Raw genomic sequence first — 24,436 nt, forward strand, 5'->3', positions numbered from 1 at the left:
GTTTTCCTCATCTCGGTTCCTAAAGATTTCCCCCTTATCCTTAAACTGTGACCCCTTGTTCTGGACTACCCCAACATCGGGAACAATCTTCCTGCATCCAGCCTGTCCAACCCCTTAAGACATTGACTGGAACAGAGCAATGCCGTTATAAAGAAAGGCTTGAGAAGATAGGCTTGTTGAGTGGAAGTGGTTAAGAGTTGTACAAGAATAAGGAGGTAAAAATAGGATAGATTGCAGGAAACTATCCCCATACCCGAGAGGGATAAAACTAGACATAGGTTCAGAATAAGAGGAAGAGATTTAGGAGATTGTACATCAGTCTGGGTGAAGGTAATGATGTGCCTGAGAGACTGGTTGAAGCCGGGTCACTGATATCATTTAAGTGTCTTGATGAGCACATATCTCTTGGGCAAAGAAAACTATGGGCCAAGTGCTGGACAATGGGATTAATATTGAAGTTAACGTTGGTTAACTTGGATGAGTTAAATCCAAATAGCCTGTTGCCAAGTTGTAGGATTCTGTGACAATTGTTATTTGTACTGTATGATACAATATACCAGCTATACTAATTTCTAAAGTAAACCCAGTATACCCATTTCCAGCTTTAGTATTTAAAAGTCATGTTATAGTATTCATAAGGACCAATTAAAAAAAAAAAAAAGTTTAATCGCCATTGTTATGTAATAAATGTGGCAGAAAATGTTCACACATCGTGATCATGCAAACAGCAGAGAGATAATGACCTCTTTGAAATAGCTACTATATCCACTTAAAAAGGCTGCTGAAGCAGTGGTTTCATCTATAATCTGAAAGACTTTTTCTGAGAGTATAGCACACATCCTCAGTGCAGCATGTGTGTGTCTGCCTAGATTACCTGAGTCTTTAAAATGGGGACTGGAATTTTCATACTCTCTGACAGAAAGCAATATTTGGCGTAAATAAGGATCATGGTCAGCATAGATAAGTTGGGTGGAAGAGTCCATTACTGTGGTGTACAACTATATCTAATACTAGACAAAGTTCACATGGGTAGGCTGGTCCCCCAACACAATTTTCCAAATCTCCACCAATTCCAATATTGGTGGGCAGTTGGGGGGGGGGGGGGGGTGTGCATTCTAGAGCGCTAGTATGGGTGTTGCAGACCGAAGGGACTGGTTTTCCAGGGTGCTAGAATGGACATTGTGGGCCGAATGGATCCTTAGGCTGGCGGCTCAGTCACTCGGGGCTGGTGGGCTGGCAGTTCACTCGCGGCTATTCCTTGAAATTCCATTTCAAGCAGAGTGCAGGCTACAAAATTCAATTTCATAGCATTTCAAACAGAGTGCAGGCCACCAAATTGCCAAACAACTCATTGCAGTGTCATTAATGGCTAACAAATCATATAATGCATGTACATTGCAGACTCGCAGTTCGGTTGATTCACAGCTTAGAATCACAGTTGTGGGCTCTCCCTCTTCCAGAGTGACTGACTCGCGACCAGGCATCCGGGGTTTTATAGTTCTGCTCCCCCCCCCCCCCCCCCCCCCCCCCCCACAGGTGAGAGGACCAATCAGCTGATCTCAAGATTTTTTAAACACTTTTTTTTCATTAATCGGAAAAATCCTTGGGGCTGCCTTAGCGGAGGAGGACCGTGAGTAAGATGGCCCAAAATCATAGCGATATATGGTGGCGTTTTTTCTAAAATCAATATACAGCGCAGACAGGAAGTGGTCAAGATGAGACTTTTAGTTATATAGATACTTAGTATCATAGTACTATCTGTACATTTTCGATCAGCTTGTGTTCTTTAAGAGTGTTTGTCATTCAAATATCCTTTGTTTGAGGTTCTCCAAATCCTGTGCAGCCTGCCCTTTAGGTTATGTTGGTTATTCACCATCTGTACGTGTAGGAGGTTGTTGTTCAGCTATGGCAAAACACCAGAACCTATATCACACTACCTTTCATCCTGACTAAGAACTTGTCAGTGAGGGAACTGAGTCACATTTGTGTCCTGGTGCTCTAAGATTCGGATACAGTGTCTTTACAGTGGATATGCATTTATTTCCCCACAAATCTTCATTGAAAATTCTTCCCATTCCATGCGGAAGAATGGAATGTTGAAGTTTCTGAGAACCGAAGTGATGCGAGAAGTAAGTCTACAAGACCACATTTAACAAAATGCTTGAATTAAATCAATGATGAGTGAAGGCTGTTTCACCTCATAAATGTGTAACAGACCATGAAACTAGTGAGTTTGTGCTACAGCTGACTAGTTTGTTCATCTATATGGTAAGCTGTCTTTGTAAACGTTTAATGAAAAGGAAACCAAAGGAATCATTTTTTTTAATCCATACCGTCCACTGCCCTAGATGTGGTTAAAAAGTGATTGCACAAGTTTTGACATAAATAAGGTTAATCTTGGGTGTTATCTTCTATTTTTAAAATCTATTGGTGTTCTCGCCTTTCTTGGTGGTGTTGAATCGGCTGGATAATATTTTTATTGAAACCAATAATACCTCAGTCAAGTTTTCTTGCATTTTTGACACGCAGCTATTTGGGATGAGGGGAAAGAGATGGCGTTTGTTGTAATGTGCGTGTATCCCTGTTGAAGGATTTTGAAACTGATTTGTGTAATTGCATCTTTATATTCAAATTTGGCACATCCTACACTGCATGTGTGGCATTTCCTATTGGAGATGGAACACACATTTGTAAACCATAATATGAAATATTTTATTCCTTGCTGTCTTTAATGAAAAACAGTCATTCTACACTTTGAAGACTGAGGCACAAGATGAAATAGAACTTTTGAATTAGTACTGAATGTTACCAGATAAACATGGGTTGCAAGCAAATCAAGTTTTCTTCAGGCTAAAGTTATACTACCTCCATATGTCCATTTGCAGCAAAATTCCCAAATTCAGTTAATCAAACTTTCTTTCATGTAACAAGTATCGTGCCACAATTTCTAGTCTGCAGTTAACATCTAGGATGATTACTTCATAATGAGCTCTGAGTTTTTTGGAGTTGGGTAACAATAAATTCCCAGAAAACTATTCAATTAATTAATCTGATCACTGCTCAATTACTTACATCTGGTGATTTATTGGGGTTTGTTTTTATTAGGCCCAGGTCAGTTGGTGCAGCCAGTGTGTCTGCAGTGCTGCTTGAATAAGAGCTAAGTGACACATGATATGAATATTGGTTTTCCGATAGTAAAGGAGAAAAGCAGATGACATTTGAGAAATGTGCCACAAAATTTGAATTACAAACTTGCAAATAATTTTATTGGTGGGAGTTAAAACAAAATTTTATTTACATTTTTTTAAATGTACCAGATTATCTGTGGCCTGTGCTAGCATTCTGGCAGCAAAAGTGCCGTTCAGAGTTGAATATGCATACATCGATCATGCAATTTGCATATAAAAGGACGGCATAGGATATTTGATGCAGCTAACTCTATGGAAAGTGAGGAAGGAAGGGAAGAATGACACGCAAAACTGGAGTAACTCAGCGGGACAAGCAGCATATCTGGAATGTGGGAATGGGTGACGTTTCGGGTCGAGGCCCTTCCTCAGACTGAAGAAGGGTCGAAACCCGAAACATCACCCATTCCTTCTCTCCCAAGATGCTGCCTGTCCCGCCTAGTTACTCTACCTTTTTGTGACTATCTTCGGTTTAAACCATCAGCTGCTGTTCCTTTCTACATAAGAAGGGAAGAATGTTCAAATTGTGCCTGGAGATTGATGACTGTTTATTGATCTGAGATTTGCAAATTGATGCAGACAAATGGTTTGAAGAAAGTGGAGTAAAGGGCCTGCCCCACTTGGGCTGTCACTTATGCGACAGGCCGGTAGTGACTGATGCGCGATGATCCCGCGAGAGTCGCACGCGTCATCATGCATCTGCACAGCCGTCTGGAGTGCGTGACGTCATTTGAAGATAGACACAAAATGCAGGAGTAACTCAGTGGGACCGGCAGCATCTCTGGAGAGAAGGGATGGGTGATGTTTACGGGTCAAGACTCTTCTTCAGTCTGAAAGAAGGGTCTCGACCCGAAACGTCACCCATTGCTTCTCTCCTGAGATGCTGCCGGTCCCGCTGAGTTACTCCTGCATTTTGTGTCTATCTTCAATCGTCTTGGCCCCGCTCTGGGAGTAGGAGTGGGGGCGGATCCGCAATCGCCGCGAGTCCCAGGCCGAGTTCGACAATTGCTTGCCTGCTTCTGCTGCCAGTGGCGCGCGAAGATTTCGTGCAGGACGAAGTCCACACTCCTCCACACTACTCCATGCGCCTGTCCTGCGCTACCCACGCGCTAGCAGGTTGCGTAAATGGCGCGCAAAAGACAGCGAAGTGGGACAGGCCCTTAAACCTATTTGTGGCTTGGGCAGTGACACAGATTGAAGTCTGAATAGTGATGGGGTTCTTAGTGAATTTTGACTTGACATTTTAAAGAAGAAATCTTTTAAAGGACTTTTGAGGTGTAAGGTTGACCAGTGTTTAAAAACTAACTTTGTGCACTTGTAATTTTAGTTATACAGTTTGATAATATGCACTTCAATCTGTGACCTCTGAGCAAACTGAGTTTATTTGCAATGTACGAAACACTGGATGATTTGTGAAAGGAGGCAAAAAGAATGTGAAGAGAAAATAGACACCTTTTATTTAATTTGTGTGGTTACTTAATGTTTCTAATCTGTTGAATACACAATCAATTGCCCAAAATTATTCTGAGTGTAATAGCATCCTTTGAGTTTGAAAACAAGGCATAGTGCATTATATTGAAATCCAATCGCAATATCAGAGTTTTAATTTGGTTGAAACGCCTCGCCTGCTGCAGTTTTGTAATGCAGTGATGTTTTAGTTTAGAGAAACAGTGCGGAAACAGACCCTTTGGCCCACCGGGTCCGTGCCGACCAGTGATCCCCACATATTAATGCTACCTGACACCAGGGACAATTTTTACATTTATCAAGCCAATTAACCTACAAACGTGTACCTTTGGAATGTGGGAGGAAGCCGAAGACCTCGGAGAAAACCCACGCAGTCACGGGGAGAATGTACAAACTCCGTACAGACAGCACCCGTAGTCAGGATCGAACCCGGGTCTCTGGCGCTGCATTTGCTGTAAGTCGGCAATTCTACTGCTGCGCCACCATTCCTCAATTTGTAGATGAGAGATGATTTTTTAAAGAAATGTGATATGAAGTAAAATTTTATGTTTAGTGCTCCACTGTGCTGTACAAAGTGTGCTATTTTGACTGATTCAATGCAATAAGTTCATTTGACCCTGCCAAACAATTCTGTTTCAAGAAGAAGGATTATAAGCAGAAGTACATAATATTGGCTAATATGGATGTCCCAGAAATATTCTGGGTGATAGTAATATTGTCAGAGTTCATAGTGATAGTGACTTATCTTGGGGGAACAAATTGATCAATATGATAATACTGGGGCTGGGAAAAAGTGTGCAAGATATTAAGTTTCATTTGCATTAGCTTGCCTGTTATTTTGTTAACCAGCAGCAGTAATGGTGGGAATGCATTTAGAATTTGCACTTTTCCTTTAAAATATCAATGTTGTTACTTGGAATGTTGGCCTCCAGGGTCTTATTCAAATGCGCATCTCCATATATTTTAACCAGAAAGGCATCATAGCTAACTCTTGTCCTCGTGTAGAACAGCATACACTTGCATTAAGTGTTCAAGAAGGAACTGCAGATGCTGGAAAATCGAAGGTACACAAAAATGCTGGAGAAACTCAGCGGGTGCAGCAGCATCTAATGGAGCGAAGGAGATAGGTAACGTTTCGGGCCGAAACCCTTCTTCAGACTGATCAGTCTGAAGAAGGGTTTCGGCCCGAAACGTTACCTATCCTTCGCTCCATAGATGCTGCTGCACCCGCTGAGTTTCTCCAGCATTTTTGTGTACCTACACTTGCATTAAGATGTTGTTCAGCAGACTAGAGTAGGTGAAATTGAGCTGAAAATAGTCAAAATAGTTAGAATTTCCTCCTGTAATGATTTACTGTTAACTTAGGCAAAATGCGTAAATTGTTTTAAATTTAAAGTTAAATTAAAACGTAGAAATTAATTGGGCACATGTTGCTCGTGAAAATGGAAGGAAGAAATGTCTGCAAAACCATTGGCTGCATGTTAGGCCTTTTCTCTGACACTTTAGCAATCCCCTTCCCATCCAGCCTTGTTACTTTCTGCTTTTCCTGAGGTGCTGTGGTTATTAGTTACATGTACACTTGCCCTCACTGTTGAGATAACCTGGCACCATTTAATGATTTAAATTTGGAATGTTACTAATCCACGCACATTTCAGTTTTTCTGCTCTGTTAATGCTGCTAATTCCTATACACACAATTATGCATAAATTCTAATGCCAATGAAAAGTTGATTTAATAAAGTTATGAAGACTCAGTGAAATTATCCATTTCAGTTGACGGCTTAACAATTCTGACAAGTTTGATTACAATTTAAAGATATTGATTGCTAATGCACAGTTAAAGTGAATTGATGGCCCTTGGATATCAGTGCTGGCAGATTTTAAGCTCCTGGAATATATCAAAGCAGAACCCATTACAGTTTTAAACGAAGATCTGCAAATGTGCATGTTCAGCCAGACGAACACACTGATGCAGTAGAAGTAACAACCTTCTTCATGGTTCTGCGCTTTAACATTTCATAAGTAGTCTTAAGCAGGGCTCGAAATTAGCGGTTGCCCGGGTGCAATTGACCACCCAAAGTGCCGCAGGGCAACCTAAACGCCGACTCATTTTGCCAGGCTTGGCATTGCAGATACTGGTTTATACCGAAGATAGACACAAAAAAAGTGGAGTAACTCCGCGGGTCAGGCAGCATCTCTGGAGAAAAGGAACGTGACGTTTCGTGTCGGCAACGGCTGTGTTGCGGGGCAAAGATACTAGGTGTGGGGTGACGAAGGGTCGGAGCGAATGATGGGCCCCCCACAGTGGCAGCAGTGGCCGCGACAGTGGCTCCATCTCCTCCTACTCCCGCACCCCGCCCGCCCTGATCTCTCTCTCTCACTCTCCCCCTCTAGCACTTTTGTCTACCCCCATCCATCCCGTACTGCACCCACCCCCCCCCCCCATATTCAACACCACTGACATCCCCCGTGCTCTCCCCTCACAATTTTACCTACTCCAACCAACACGTACTAATTCACCTGCCTCAATCCATCCATTCCGCACTGATTGCCCTCTAAACCCGCCCACCCCCCGCCATCTATCCACCCCGCACTGACACACACACACACACACACACGCACACACACACACACACACACACACACACACACACACACACACCTCCCTGACCATATTGTGCTGGAAATGTCTTCAGAGCGAACATTGACTATGTTTGATAACGGAATGCAATCAAATGTGTTTTAATTCCCAATGTTATTTGTTTTAGTCCATAAAGATGGAATAATTAAATTGTGAACACGTGAAACATTAAAACCGCAGTGTTCGATTGTTACTGCTGTCGTTGACACGTTATTACAGAATTCATTTTAACGGCAAATCAATGCTCTTAATATGGAGTATCAGTACTGTAGTTATTTAATGTGCAACATTCACAACTATACGTTGGATTTATCCAGGTTTTACTTCAACAGTCGATCATATACATCACAAATTTGGTCAGGAGATATTTCAGTTGAAATTTTAACGTTAATCCTGAAGTGGGGATGATGGAAACAGCGTTTATCAATAATTTTTTTTAAATCTGGTGTATTCAAACTGGGTATCTTCATTGCTGTTCACGACACGTACATCTAATCTGAATATCCAGTAATGTGGCATTTTGACACCTTTAAACATATTACCAAAAGAACATTTGCTGCAGTTATGTCCTTTGGCCATCTCTTGTCAGTTAGTGTAATGTTTAACCTGTAAGATGGGTATAGTCGGTTTTAACAGCAATTATCAAAAAATGCCTATAGAAATTTCCTTGCAACCTGTATATTTTGTTGTGGATAAATTATGTGGGAAGCGAGAGGGTTTCTGTACCAATAGCAATAACGACCTATGCTATGGCCATGTCATGGTAATTTTCAGTCCTTCACAGAAAACATGCTTGCATCAATCTGTAGTGTGCATGGTTAAGCATATATGTTACCATGGTCCAGGATTTATTGACACAGGTTGATCACACGCTGAATAAACATAGACATAGAAACATAGAAAATAGGTGCAGGAGGAGGCCATTCGGCCCTTCGAGCCAGCACCACCATTCATTGTGATCGTGGCTGATCGTCCCCTATCAATAACCCGTGCCTGCCTTCTCCCCATATCCCTTGACTCCACTAACCCCTAGAGCTCTATCTAACTCTCTCTTAAATCCATCCAGTGATTTGGCCTCCACTGCCCTCTGTGGCAGGGAATTCCATAAGTTCACAACTCTCTGGGTGAAAACGTTTTTTCTCACCTCAGTCTTAAATGACCTCTCCTTTATTCTAAGGCTGTGGCCCTGGTTCTGGACTAGCCCCACATTGGGAACATTTTTCCTGCATCTAGCTTGTCCAGTCCTTTTATAATTTTATATGTTTCTATAAGATCCACCCTCATCCTTCTAAACTCCAGTGAATACAAGCCTAATCTTTTCAATCTTTCCTCATATGACAGTCCCGCCATCCCAGGGATCAATCTCATCAACCTACGCTGCACTGCCTCAATCACAAGGATGTCCTTCCTCAAATTAGGAGACACAAACTGTACACAATACTCCAGATGTGGTCTCACCAGAGCCCTATACAACTGCAGAAGAACCTCTTTACTTCTATACTGAAACCCTCTTGTGATGAAGGCCAACATTCCATTAGCTTTCTTCACTGCCTGCTGTAACTGTAAGGCAACTTTCAGTGACCGGTGTACAAGGACGCCCAGGTCACGCTGCACCTCCCCCTTACCTAACCTAACCCCATTGAGATAATAATCTGCCCCCTTGTCTTTGCTGCCAAAGTGGATAACCTCATTTATCTATATTATACTGCATCTGCCACACATCTGCCCACTCACTCAACCTGTCCAGGTCACCCTGCAACCTCCTAACATCCTCTTCACAGTTCACACTGCCACCCAGCTTTGTGTCATCCTCAAACTTGCTAGTGTTGCTCCTAATTCCCTCTTCCAAATCATTAATATATATGGTAAACAGTTGCGGCCCCAACACCGAGTCTTGCGGCACTCCACTCGCCACTGCCTGCCATTCTGAAAAGGACCCGTTCACTCCTACTCTTTGCTTCCGGTCTGCCAACCAATTTTCTATCCATGTCAACACCCTACCCCCAATACCATGTGCTCTAATTTTTGTCACCAGTCTCCCGTGCGGGACCTTATCAAAGGTTTTCTGAAAGTCTAGATACACTACATCCACTGGCACCCCTTCATCCATTTTACTTGTCACATTCTCAAAAAATCATTTTACTGCTATCCAAATGCCCCATTATTACCTCTTTAATAGGCAAGGCAAGGCAAGGCAACTTTATTTATATAGCACATTTCATACACGAGGCAGACTCAAAGTGCTTCACATACAAACATGTCATACAATAAATGAAATAATAAAATGAAATAAAATAGAAGAACTAAAAGAAAAGAAAAACAAAATTAAAAATGCATTATAAAAAGTGCAAAAGTTAAAAGTGCAATGTAGTTAAGATTTAGCTGAAAGCTAAAGTAAACATAAAAGTTTTCAGTCTTGTTTTAAAAGTGGTCAAAGTTGAGGCAAGTCTTAAATCTTCAGGAAGTTTATTCCAGCTATTTGTTGCATAGTAACTAAATCCTGCTTTCCCATGTTTTGTATTTACTCTGGGAATCACTAGCAGATTGGTTTCAGAAGATCTTAGCGGTCTAGAAGGCTTATATAGTGGAAGCATGTCAGTGATATACTTTGGCCCTAAACCATGTAGTGATTTATAGGTGAGCAGCAGGATTTTAAAATCAATTCTCTGACATACAGGGAGCCAATGTAAGGATTTAAGAATTGGTGTAATATGCTCAAATTTTTTGGTTTTTGTTAGAACTCTAGCAACAGCGTTCTGAACAAGCTGTAGCTGCCTGACAGTTTTTTTTGGAAGACCTGCAAGGAGACCGTTGCAATAATCTAGCCTACTATTAATAAAGGCATGTATAAGTTTTTCTAAATCTTGAGCTGACATGAGTCCTCTTAATCTTGCTATGTTTTTGAGGTGATAGTAGGCCGATTTTGTTACTGATTTGATGTGACTGTCGAAATTTAAATCTGAATCCATAATGACCCCAAGATTTCTGGCTTTGTTTGAAGTTTTCAGGGACAGAGAGTGAAGGTGTTGGGTTACTTTAAGCCTTTCTTTTTTAGCACCAAAAACAATTATCTCCGTTTTGTCCTTATTTAGTTGGAGAAAATTTTGGCACATCCAGTCTTTGACTTGCTCAATGCACTGGCACAACAGATCTATGGGGCGATAATCATTTGGTGATAGCGCTACATAGATTTGAGTGTCATCGGCATAGCAGTGGTGGTCAATATTATTATATCGCATGATTTGCCCTAGTGGGAGCATGTAGATGTTGAATAAAGAGGGCCCTAAGATCGAACCTTGCGGTACTCCACACGTCACGTTGGTTGGTTCTGATACAAAGTCTCCAATGGAAACAAAATAGTTCCTATCTTGTAAATATGACCTGAACCAACTTAAGACTGTGCCTGAGAGCCCCACCCATTTTCCCAACCTGTCCAAAAGTATTGAGTGATCAACAGTGTCGAATGCAGCACTGAGATCTAATAGCATTAATATTGAAACTTTGCCAGAGTCTGTGTTAAGACGGATGTCGTTTACAACTTTAATAAGAGCGGTCTCGGTGCTATGAAGAGGTCGAAATCCTGACTGGAAGTTGTCGTAGCAGCCAGTTGAAGCCAGGAATTGATTAAGTTGCTGGAGGACAACTTTCTCAATGATTTTGCTTATGAAAGATAGGTTTGAAATTGGTCTATAGTTGTTAATAATAGAGGCATCTAGGCTCCGCTTTTTTAAAAGAGGTTTAATAACTGCAGTTTTCAAGGCTTTTGGGAAATTGCCTGATTGAAGAGAGCTGTTAACTATTTGCAGTATGTCTATTGCTAGGCAGTCAAAAACATTCTTAAAGAAGTTGGTAGGTAAAGCATCAAGGCAGCAGGTGGATGGCCTTAGTTGTGTCACCGTTTCCACAAGAGTTTTAGAGTCTATGACATTAAAGCATGTCATCGTTGCCACGTTACCTTTGCCTAAACAGGGTGGTGATCCAACATTAATAATTGACTCCAGCATCTTTCCCACCACCGAAGTCAGGCTAACTGGTCTGTAATTCCCCGTTTTCTCTCTCTCGCTTCTTTCTTGAAAAGTGGGATACCATTAACTATCCTCCAATCCACAGGAACTGATCCTGAATCTATTGAACATTGGAAAATGATCACCAATGCGTCCACTATTTCTAGAGCCACCTCCCTGAGGACCCCAGGATGCAGACCATCAGGCCCAGGGGATTTATCATCCTTCAGTCCCATTAGCCTACCCAATACTATTTCTCACCAAATGAAAATTTCTTTCAGTTCCTCTACCCCCGTAGATCCTCTGTCCTCCAGTACATCTGGCAGATTGTTTGTGTCTTCCTTAGTGAAGACAGATCCGAAGTACCTATTCCACTCTTCTGCGATTTCCTTGTTGCCCATAATAATTTCACCCGTGTCTGCCTTCAAGGAACCCACATTTGACTTTGCTACTCTTTTTCTCTTAACATATCTAAAGAAGCTTTTACTGTCCTTCTTTATATTCCTGGCCAGCTTCCCTTCGCACTTCATCTTTTCAGCCCGTATTGCCCGTTTTGTTTCCTTCTGTTGTCCTATGAAAGTTTCCCAATCCTCTGTCTTCCGGCTACTCTTTGCTGTGTTATACATCTTTTCTTTTAGTTTTATTCTATTCCTAACTTCTCTTGTCAGCCACAGTTGCCTCTTACTCCCCTTAGAATCTTTCTTCTAAGGGGAGTAGGAAGCAACCGTGGCTGACAAGACAAGATAATCCAACCACATTTTAGTTTGGAAGTGGGAAGAACTAATAGAAATTGCATTAATTGCAATGTGTAAAAAGAGTTGAGATACTGCCTTATAATTTTGCTGCATGTCATTGTGGGATATATCATGTCTTGATTGGTGAATATGTTTAGTTTCTTCATTTATTTGAAGCAGAAATAATATGTGAATGTTTCATTGAGCATAATTCCGACTGTACGCACTTCGTCCAAGCACATTATCGCACGCTTCATGCAAACAGTCTTAAATGACCACCTAAACTGTCATTTGGCAACCTAAAAAGCTGCCACGGTTGCCCTGCTGGCAACAGGGGAAAAAAGTTAAGTGAGAGCCCTGTTGAGCCATTATGATTCTGAGCATCAAAGTCAAAATTGTGCATGAAGCGGTTTGAATGTGCTGAGATTTCACACAAGCAGGCTGAAGCTTGACTTGTTGGGTTTGGTTCCAAATTTAGACTGGATATTTGGGTTTAATTATTCTTCACAAAGACTGCATTATAAGTGCTTTCACCGGTTTCAGTTTACAATGTGTTTCTATATTTAACAGAGATTCTTTAATGACCATTTCTACGACCCTTAAATTGTCGAGTACCATATTGCAAATACAAGGCACCGATACAAGGGAATAAGAGCAGATGTATGCCAGCCTACCGAGCCATTCAATATGATCGTGTCAAAAGTAACCATGCAGGTACAGCAGGCAGTGAAGAAAGCCAATGACATGTTGGCCATCATTGCGAGAGGATTTGAGTTTAGGAGCAAGGAGGTCCTACTGCAGTTGTACAGGGTCCTGGAGTATTGTGTGCAATTTTGGTCTCTTAATTTGAGGAAGGACATTATTGCTATTGAGGGAGTGCAGCGTAGGTTCACCAGGTTAATTCCTGGAATGGCGGGACTGACGTATGATGATAGAGTGGGTCGTCTGGGCTTGTATTCGCTGGAATTTGGAAGGATGAGGGGGATCTTATAGAAACATATAACATTCTTAGAGGATTGGACAGGGTAGATGGAGGAAAAATATTCCCGATGTTGGGGGAGTCCAGAAGCTGGAGTCAGTTTAAGAATAAAGGGTAGGCCATTTAGGACTGAGATGAATGAAAAACCTTTTCACCCAGAGAGTTTTGAATCTGTGGAATTCTCTGCACAAGGCAGTGGAGGCCAATTCGCTGGATGTTTTCAAGAGTTAGATTTAGCTGTTCGGGCTATGGGGGGGAAAAACTGGGTACTGATTTTGGATGATCAGCCTTGATAATATTGAATGGTGGCTCGAAAGGCCAAATGGCCTACTCCTACACCTATTTTCTATGATCTACCCAGGCTTTAATTCCTCTTTGCCTGTTCCCCATTACTCTAAATTCTCCAACTTTTTAAAAATGTAAATGCCTCCAATGATTTACACCACATTCTTTTGGCATAGATTATATCGGAGCTTTACCACCGTTTGCCTGAACTTTCTACACACTTCAGTTTTAAGTGATTATACCCTCTTGTCATTTTGTTCGAGGCACTCCCGCCAGTGGAAATGTCTCAACATCTACTCTGTCATGTCCCCTTAGAATTTTATCTTTCAATAAAACCACCCCTTATTCTAAACTCAAGAATATAGATCTAACTTTGTTAGCCCCCATGATAAGTCAGCTTTCTCAAATTCCTGGAATTAGTCAAATGAGTCTCTTTTGGGAGCATGGATTTGCTTTAACCCAGGTAAAAATTAATTTATTCAAAAGGGAACTGCAGATGCTGGAATATCGAAGGTACACAAAATTGCTGGAGGAACTCAGCGGGTGCAGCAGCATCTATGGAGCGAAGGAAATAGGCGACGTTTCGGGCCGAAACCCTTCTTCAGACTGAAGAAGGGTTTCGGCCCGAAACGTCGCCTATTTCCTTCGCTCCATAGATGCTGCTGCACCCGCTGAGTTCCTCCAGCAATTTTGTGTACCTTAAAAATTAATTTAGTTATGTTGGATCAGAGGTCATATGGTTAACAGTTGTACCAGACTCCATGCATTACAGTTGAATTTTTTTATCTTTTCCAGCTCATGTAACATATTTGACCTAAAATAATAAATCTATAATGTCAGTGCCGGGCTTAGAGAATGATGGTAAAATAAGTCTGAAAATGTAGCTTTATTTGTATTGACTTCTTTTTGACAGAGAATATAACAAAGCCAAAGGACATTTTGCATTGTTTAACTTTAATAAAGAAAATCCCAGATGGATAGTGAGCAGAAGGTGAAAGGACTTTAATGATTAGGGACTTGATGCATTTTCTGGAAAATATTTGAAATATTTGAGTGGTGGTAAGTTAAAATTGTTTAGGAAATTTCCATTCGGGAGATTGCCTTTGAATTAGGGCTTTGGTCATTGTCCAGAGTTGTGTTGTCATGTAATTGTTAAAGATTAAAACATGCTGATAACAGTCTAAAAAGCAATTTACTGGGATTCAAATAGCATCAGTGAAAAATAATGGTGATAGAACATTTAGCTTCTCAAATCTGTTCTGTCATTCAACAAGGTAGCAGCTAGTATCATGTACCCTGCCTTATCTTTGAATTTTAATGAGCACACTTTTCCAATTTCAGATTTAAAATTAACTTTTAGGTGTAATTTGCACAAATTTTCAACATTTCTACCATCCTTTGCAGGTACTATTCATTTTCAACATCGGTCCAATTATGGACTCTTGCCCTAAATCCTAAATTCCCCAACTTGGTGTAGTAGTTTCTTTGTGCCTTTTTGGCCTAGCAATTCTCTTTAATGTCTTGAAAGCTTCAACAATGCATCTGCAACTTTCTAAATTATCTCCTTTTGTAATGTAACCCTGGGAATCAATGTATCAATCAATCTAATGTATTCACTTCAAGACCAATATATTTACAAAATGGATGTGACTGTATGTACGAAAAGAAATGCTCCCTTTTCAATCTGAAGACATTAATTTCTGGTTTCAATTGCATTATTACACCATTTCCTGTGCTGCATAGTTCTGCTTTGTCTACTGAAGTTTTAGGCATTGGGTGCCAATCTTGAAAACATAATTATTGTTTTTGGCATAAAAACATAAGGGATTTTTAATATCAAAATATGAGTAAATGTACTACATGGTTTGCTGAACTCTGCATTTCAGTAAGATGCAAACTATCCCATTTAATGCTAGTACATGGTATGGTGCTGTTTTTGCATTTTGCACTCGTAGTGAGTCAATGCCAATTCTGAATTGTACTCTTCACCACCAACAGCACAAAGTCAACTTCTGTGACGTGTCCTGTGCATTACAACTTGCATTCACACTCATGCAAGACTTTTGCTAGTTCTTCATCGATGGAGCAATAAGAAGGACTGGATCTGTGATTAAAGGCTTTTGGAATAGAACTGCCTCCAGGGAAGGAGCATCTGGGATCTGAAATCATAGAGTGGAAGAGACATAGAATAGACCCTAACCTTTTTATTTCACATCCCCATTCACTTTCCAGGGATTGTATTGCCTGTCTGTATGCTATTAACCTACAAACTCGCATTTGCTTTGGGATGTGGGAGGAAGCAGTAGTACCAAGAGGAGATCCACAAGGACACAAAGAGAATGTACAAACTCCACACAGTCGGAGGTCAGGAATAAACTTGAGCTGCTGGAAATGCGATGTAGCAGGTTTGCTGACTGTCACTCTGCTGCCTTGGAGCAAGAGGGAGTTAATGTCAGATATGCAGTCAAGGGATGTGACAATGAAGGAGAGCATGGACTTGAATGCATACCTATCTAAAATGTCACAGTTATGGCCAATTTGGTCACAATAGTCCATGGACTTCACAGACCCAGAATGTATAAATTTTATGCAAGTGATGTCAAGATGTCTATTCCCTGCCATTTTACTTAACTAAGCATGTGTGGCAGTTCCGGATCTGATTTCTGCATCTTTTCCTCTTATTGATGGATGTAAAATAACTCTTTATCCAGTTTGTAAAATTGAGAAATTTAAAACATTGCTCTAAAAGACTACTTGGGTTTTGATATGCACTGCATATTGCCACGTATTTTGTAACTCTGTAATATTGCCCATTCAATAGTTGTTGACTATTTGCCATTCAGTACCAGTCATGAAACACTACTGAAGACCTGCTCTTCTGAATTCAATAAATACGTTGACATTCAGTAACCTTTCATCACCTTGACCCACTAAATGTTGTTGGCAGACATCTATGAATTAACTGCTTGTTCTTGGAATATGGTTTATATCATGTTATCAAGAATTTGCCTGCTCTCTGAAATAGAGGATTAGGCAGTATAAATAATGAATGTAAGATGTCATTACAAGCAAGCTGCAACGATTAATCGTGATGGTGGATGATAGAATGTAGAACAATACAGCACAGGAACAGGCCCTTCAGTCCACGATGTCTGTGCTGATGATGATGCCAATCTAAACTGCACAGCTACCTTGTACATGATCTAAATCCCTACATTCCTGGACTGTTCATGTGACTGTCTAAATGCTTGTCAAATATTGCTTTCATATCTGCTTCTGCCATCTCCCTTGGCTGTGTATTCCAGGCACCAACCATCTTGCAAACAAAACTCGTAAATCTCCTTTCTTTCCCCACTTGTCTTAAACATTTGCCCTCTACCCAACGGAACAAGACGCTATCTGGCCTATCTATGCCCCTTGTTATTTTATATATTTACTAGGTCATTAACCCCCCCTCCAAACCCCCCTTGCCTTTGGTCCAGAGAAAATTATCCAAGTTTGTCCAACCTCTATGGTTAATGCTGTCTATTCCAGCTAGCATTCTGAGGAACCTTGGCATCTTCTTTAAAACCTCAACATCCTTCCTGTTTGGGGTGATCAGAACTGTACACAACATTCTAAATCTAGCCTAAACAAAGTTTTACACAGCTGCAGTACGACTTCCCAACTTGTATATTTAAATCCAAGGCAAGTATGCAATATGCCTTTTGTACCACCCTATCCACTTGCGTGTCATTTTCAGGGAGCTATGAGCTTGCACCCCAAGATTCGATGATTCAACGATACGTTATTGTCATATGTACCGAGGTACAGTAAAATGCTTTTGCATACAACCCAGTAAGATCATGTAGCAGACCTCACCTAGGCGATACAATAGTGTATTTTTTTTGCCGCTGACAAAAATAAAGATTCCTCTGTACATCAATGCTCTCAAAGATCCTACCACTAACTGAATACTTTCCTCTTGTATTTAATCTCCCAAAGGGCACCAACTCACACTTGTCTGGATTAAACCCCATCTACCATTGTTCTGCCCATATTTCTAACTGATCTATATCCTGCTGCATCCTTTCTTATTAACAACGCCACTATTTTTCTCTTAACAACCTGCCAGTCAGCCCACCTACTTTTTTTTGACCAAATCATTGGTATATTGCAAACAAAATGCCCCTGATCTCTGCAGAGCTATGCTATTCACAGACCTCCTGTCAGATTACACCCATCTACCAGTACCTTCTGCCTTCCAGTAGCTGCTACGTGTGTGGACTTCCAAAAGGCCCTGCTGCATAACAGATGTCTTTTGATCTGCAAATGGCTGTCATTACCATCTTAGCCAGCGGTTCAGGATAAAGGATGATTTGCTCCCACTATGGTTCTATGAGTTGCAAGATGACTGAAGGGTTCTATGGGTTGCAAAGCTGATGAAGGCAATCAAGCTAACTGCCTTATTCTCTTACCTTTTCTACCCCAAGTGCCATTTTTAGATAGGTTTGAACTTCAACCCCAAAATTCCTGTGCACATCAACACTTCCAAGATCTTTGCTGTTTATTGTATATATCTGTACTAGAGGACCCACAATACAGTCTCAAACTTGTTTTGGATGAAATTTCATCTGCCAATGCTCCGTCCAACTTTCCAGCTGACCCATGTCCTACTGTATTCTTAAGCAACTATCTTTGCTATTTGCAACTCCACCAGTTCTTTATGTCATCAGCAACTTGCTAATCGGACCACAGACGTTCTCATCCCAGTCATTTAACCTGTTGCACACAAATAAATTGTGTGCTGTTTCACATGTAATTGGCTCCTCCTGTTATTTTAAGAATTTTGAAATTCTATAATGTAGTCAGTTAAAATAACAAATCCATTATCTCACTAATCCATTATCATGTCACCCTCTTGATCTTCTCAAATGTTGTAACTTGCAATTTCATTTGACATAATCTGGGCACTTTTTAAGATACTGGGTGGAAAATATCAACAATCTATCCAGCCATGAAAGACAAGCTCAGTACTGGCTGATATTTGTGGAAGAATCGCTGGCTGCGGACAAAGATATTGGGGTAAATACATCTTTCTTCGTCCTAGCACAACAATAAAGCAAACTTCATCGTGGATCAAATTATATTCTGTTATATCATGCAGTGTAAAAGTTGGGACTTAAATAGGTTAGCAGTGATACAATCCGATACTCGTAATAATGAATGTAGTTAGTATATCAAAGTGTTCATTTTGAAGAAAAAATTTGGGGTATTTGCAGAGCAGAATCTTGAAATGTAACTATATTTAGTGTACACTACATTGTCATAGAGATGAAGCTGCTGCTGACTAGAAGAACTGAATATGGAAGTATTTTCAAACTATTACTCAATTTATTATGTTTGTTACTTTTCGTACCATAAATTTATGGCACGCTTTAAATTCATTGCAGGTTCTTAAGTAAGCATCCCAAAACTGCGTTTTTAGAACATTTTGATGAATTAAAGAATACAATATAGAGTTAGTCGCTCAGACGCTGATTGTTTTTCTCTCAAACAGCACCATTAAATGACAACAAATTTAGATGGCCATTTTCATCTATTGACATTTGTATTACTAAAGTATACTACTTTGAACCCATGTTTTTTTGCTCTCTCGTTGTTGACTCTATAACCAGTGAAAATAACTTTTCCCAGACTTGCTTAACAAAACCCCTCAATTTTGAATATCTATTCATTCCTGTACAAAACCCAGGTCTAATTCTACTTCGGTGAATGCCATTAAAACGGCAATGCATTTCTTCTGATTCCTTGCTTGCTCTACCTTTTTCGTATATTGGGCTATTCTCTGATTGCACCACCTGCTCTTTGAATGAGATAGGAACTTCACAGCAATGAATTTAGTATCTCGGTACATATATCAAACCCTTGTGATGACGAACCTACTGACCTTTGCTACTGATGCTGGCCCACACCGCCTCCCAAGTTGCTTTCTGCCCCTGTTGGCTCACACAACTTCCTTGGCCATTTCCAGGTCACACCTGCCACTGCCAACCCTTACCTGCACTCCAGTGGGCCTCAACTAATGAATCCACCTATCTTGGCTACCAGAAGGCAGAGGCCACCAACTCGCCTGGATTCCAAGCCAGACCGAGAGTCTGAAGAAGCAACTTGACCCAAACATCACCTTTCCATGTTACCAGAGATGCTACTTGATCCGTTGATTTATTCCAGCACTTTGTTTCCCTTTGTGTATTAATCAATGTCTGCAGTTCTTTGTTTCTACTAATTCAATGATACTCTACTACCCAGTAATCACTTAATTTGATATAGCGGACAATCTCAAATAAAGGATGCTATTTCCCCCCCCCCCCCCCCATGGTCCCACATATGGGTTTACAGGATTTTAGAGAATAGGTTTAATGAAATGTGCATTGTGCAACACTCAATAAGATGAAGAGACCCTGAAAATGTCAACTAAAAATTAGTAGCTATACTTGGGATGCCTGCTGTGTATATTGCACAATAATGGAAGCAATAAAGTGATAGCAGAGCAGATAAGGACTAGAGTATGGCTCATATAGGTTCATGTATTCTTCCAATTGCTTGTCTGTAAATATAAAATAGATGCTGTAAATATGAAGATAGATGGAGAAATACTTGAAGTCTACCTTTGGAACAAAAGTTGCCTATTTCTACTTTCATTTCAAACTGCTTCTAATCCGAATTTTGCACAAGTGTTTAGTATGTGCTAACTTTCAGATATTAACCATTTACAGCTAGTTCTAAAATGCAATAGTTGTGTTCCCAAGAAATCTTGAGTTATATAAAATTGTTATAAAGACAGTTGTGTCAATGGGGAAAGGGGGTTGACTCAAACTAGAGAGTTTGACTCGCAATAACCAAATTATTTCCCCCCACAAAAATAAAGGTCTTTTCATTGCCAATGTTTATTTTTCTTACTGCAAGCTAAAAATACGAAAGGCTGTATGTTACATTGTTTAATTGAGTACGGTTGCACGAGTGTCATTCCAAGTAATTGCTTGTCAATTTTAGTGGCCACTTGCAGTTAAAGGTAGCAGCTGTGCTCTGAAGAGAGAATAGTGTGAGAAGGCTACATGGATATACATTTTGTTGTTCCCTAATACTGTTTACATCTAATACAGCATTTTTCTTCTTGTCGATTTCTAATATCATTTTACATGGTTCTCTAGTTCCCAATTAAAATCTATTGTAACCAATTCAGTCCACATGATGCAAATAATGTTCCCATATTCATTACTCGCATTATATCCAATTTATGTTGTGGTAAAGCACGTTACAGCAGAACTCCCAGTACCTATAAAGGCTGTAATGTTTTTTGTAAGACATTCTGTATTTTAACATTGTGCTTAAAGACCAATTCCATGTTCCTGGAAGTAAGCTATTAAACATTTTAACATTGCATACTTCATGGCGTTAGGAACCTGCATTGTTACTGGGATTATTTGCATTGCAAATATTTTGTCATCTCTGTGCTATTAATCAATCTAACATGTTATACTTAAAATTTAGATTTAAATATTTTGCTGCAGTCTTTAACTTGAAATTCAGGGTGTGCATTGATCCCAAACATGTATTTTGATATTTTAGCATACATATCAATGATAAGAATGGTTCTTCACTTTATTTCAAGTTTTATCTCCCTGAGGGTTTCTCTCCAATTGCTTTTATTTTCTCTGCAGATCCAATAACAAAATTACTCAAGTACTATCTGAACAGCTGATGCCATTTCAATCCATGGAAATGCTTGATCTCAGTAATAACCAGATATTTGAACTGAAAAAATTTCCTCCTCTACAACTTCGATATCTGTAAGTATATTGTGATGATTTGAAATGTATGCTCTAATGGTTGTGCTGCAGGAGTTAAGCATGGAGGTGGTTCTTAAAACAAATATTTTAAATATAAAGGGTATTTGTAATTCATAATGTTAAAACGTTATTCTCGAGTGGCTTTACAGCTTGTAAATCAATTAATTGGCTTAATTATTACTGTTCTGACGGCTCCAACATAGTGGTAGTAATAACAAATAAGTCGTTATCATAAATTTAAATTCATGTTGTCTATTATGTAATGTCCTGAGTTTCTTCCTCGGGTGCTATTGAAAACAAAATCAAGAAAACAGTTCAGGAGGGGCGGGTTTTAAGGAAGGCTATGCTGATGGGGAAGCCACTGCAGACAGGATGATAATTGTTGAGTACAGCTGGGTGAGTCTTGAGAATGACTGCAGACAAGATAACAAGGATTAGATTATAATTCGCGATGATTATTCCGACACTATGGAATTTTCCCGACCTTGAAAGCAATTATATGTTGGACAATCAACAGGGCAGATCATATACAATTTTGAGTTTTTTGAGGAAGCGACAAAGGTGATTGATACAGATATGACTGGATGTTATGTTCATTGACTTTGGTAAGGCATTTGTCAAGGACTCTCGTTGACGGCCAGACCAGCTAATTCAGAGGATTAAGATGCATGGGATCCATGGTGACTTAGTCGTTTGGATTTGGAGCTGGCCTGCCCAAAGAGGGTAATGGAGGAAGTGTGCTATTGTAGCTGAATGTCCATGACCAGTGATTTCCACCAGGTGGAATAAGTGCAGAGATTAATTTTAGTGTTATCGGGTTTTGAGGGGCTGATTTAGAGAGATTGGCCAGGTTAGGACTTTCCTCCTTAGGCTGCAGGAGGTTGAGGGATGATCCTAGAGTGTGTACAATCATGAGGGGAATAGATAGGGAGACCATACAGAGTTATTAACCCTGGGAGGGGAATCAAAAACAAGAGGACATATGTTTAAGGTGAGAGGGGCAAGATTTAATACAAACCTGTGGGACAACTTTTTCACTTGGAAGGATGGTGGGTACATGGAACAAACTGCCATAGCAGTTAGTTGAAACTGCTGCTACATGATTTAAGTCACTTGGACAGATACATGGATAGGAAAGATTTGGAGGGATATGGCTAAACGTGGGCAAATAGGATTATCGGGGCATCTTGGTTGACATGAAGGAGTTGGACCAAAGGGCCATTTCTGTACTGCATAACTTTGACTCTCAGTACCATTGTGTGGTCCATCTCTGAGTACTGTTTGGGTATAAATTACATACCCAAGTCCATTATTCCACCTCTATTCATGTTTCTTTATTCCTTGCCATTTTGTAATCCACAAATATTGTGAAGATGTGAAATGTTGCACTATAATCCAGTATTTACATGATTTCACAATATGGCAAGTACAAAGTTTCCACAGTGCAGGTCAATCATCTTTTTGCAAAGACGTTTTAAACAGTTGCATTCAAATTGATTGAAGTAAACTCTGTTTTGGTTTGCAATATCCTGGCGTATATTGTTTCATGATTATGAACAACAACTTTAACGTATTGTTTCTGCATTGTTTCCTATTGCATAGAAATATAATAAAACAATTCTTTGAGTTTTCATAATATTAATCACATTAATGTTCTGTAAAAATTAATGTAATATAAGTTATAATATAAAATATTACATTTTGTTTAAGTATGCTTGCTTGTCCATTAAGCAGGACATCGTCTTGCACACAAGGAAGTTGGGCTGGTTGATCTCTACCTTGCCTAGAAATGGATAAGAGAGCAAGCCATTGGCTGGATTAAGAAATAAGATGAGATTTGTTCAACGAACGGTGCTATAAATGTCTTTCGTATAGTTATACAGCTGTGTAACCCATATGTGTGATGTTGTTTAGATACATCAACAATAACAAAATAACTTCTCTGGATCCTGGTTGCTTTGACAATCTTTCGAATACACTTCAAGTCTTGAAGCTAAACCGAAACAAAATTTCATCTATTCCTTCCAAGATGTTCAAACTGCCGCATCTCCAGCACTTGTAAGTTCATCTTGTAACAAAATCACGAAAAGGAACTATATTTCAAATGTAATTTTTGATTTAAGTACTTGATCTCTTTCCTCCTCCCTCCTCCCACCCCACCTCAGTTCTCAATTTTGCTTAAGTAGAAGTAGTCATACTGTAAGATGAACATTTTATTTATTTTGCTGCAGGGAACTTAGTCGCAACAAAATGAAGAAAGTGGATGGCCTTGCATTTCAAGGACTAAGTGCTTTGAAATCTCTTAAATTACAAAGAAATAGCATTAGTAAACTCATGGATGGCGCTTTCTGGGGACTGAGCAACATTGAGATATTGTGAGTTGTGTTTTTAATTGTTAAAAATCTCATTTATAAATAATAACATACCCCCAAAATAACCAATGTGTAAATTTTTGGATTTAGTAAAATATTTTGCTCTGAGGTTCACAAGCTATAGAAGGCTTCACCACAATGTTAACTAAAGTTTTGTTTTAAACAAAGAGGTACTTGGTTCAGCTAAATATGTAAGAACTTGTTTGTAAAATGAGCTGCTTTCTACCTTTTTGGCCTCGCAGCTTTGGCAGTTGACTCTCATTCCAGAGAATCCAGCCACATGGCTTCAATGTTTAAATTGTTTTTTAACTGCATGACAAACTGGGGAAAAGACAGATAACCCCCCCCCCCCCCCCCCCATTTTAGGGCTAATGCAAGCTAATATTTTTTTCTTCCTAATTTTATTTCAGACAACTGGATTTTAACAATTTGACAGAAGTAACCAAAGGATGGTTGTATGGCTTGCTGATGTTGCAGCAACTTAATCTCAGCCAGAATGCCATCAGCAAGATCAACCCAGATGCCTGGGAGTTCTGCCAAAAGCTCAGCGAGCTGTAAGTACCTTTTGTTCCATTCCAGTTTCTCTGTGGACATCATGCCAAAATGCTGGCTTTGCAATTGAGGTTTCTTTTATATAAAGATTTCATGAAGATGGCCAAAGCAGTGTTTCTACGAGACGTGAGATACAAATTATCTTATTAAAACCACAAATGACTTGCTGGTTCTGTGGCGGGTGAGATTAGTTGTTTTTTAATTTTTAGGACCTGTGTTCTCAAATGAGATTTGTTGGTAATTCAATACCCTGTGATTTGGAAAACATCTAGGAATCCAGATTAAAAAAACATTCAAATTGTGCAATGATTTATACCTAGCATTTTCTCATGTGGACGGCAGCATTAAGCATAACAATTTTCCTAATGATTCATTGTTAACCTTT

At 39.8% G+C, this 24,436-nt stretch overlaps 1 protein-coding gene across 1 annotated transcript in view; it reads left to right on the forward strand.

The window, feature by feature from the left end:
* Nucleotides 1-24,436, forward strand: part of lrig3 (leucine rich repeats and immunoglobulin like domains 3) — a 58,609-nt gene that overhangs the window by 15,841 nt on the left and 18,332 nt on the right. The window contains exons 4-7 of the mRNA XM_033038119.1: nt 20,999-21,127; nt 23,042-23,185; nt 23,359-23,502; nt 23,910-24,053. Coding sequence (XP_032894010.1) covers nt 20,999-21,127; nt 23,042-23,185; nt 23,359-23,502; nt 23,910-24,053 — 561 coding nt within the window. The remainder of the gene's footprint in view (nt 1-20,998; nt 21,128-23,041; nt 23,186-23,358; nt 23,503-23,909; nt 24,054-24,436) is intronic.

The sequence above is a fragment of the Amblyraja radiata genome, chromosome 19, assembly GCF_010909765.2.
Source record: "Amblyraja radiata isolate CabotCenter1 chromosome 19, sAmbRad1.1.pri, whole genome shotgun sequence".
Classification (NCBI taxonomy): Eukaryota; Metazoa; Chordata; class Chondrichthyes; order Rajiformes; family Rajidae; genus Amblyraja; species Amblyraja radiata.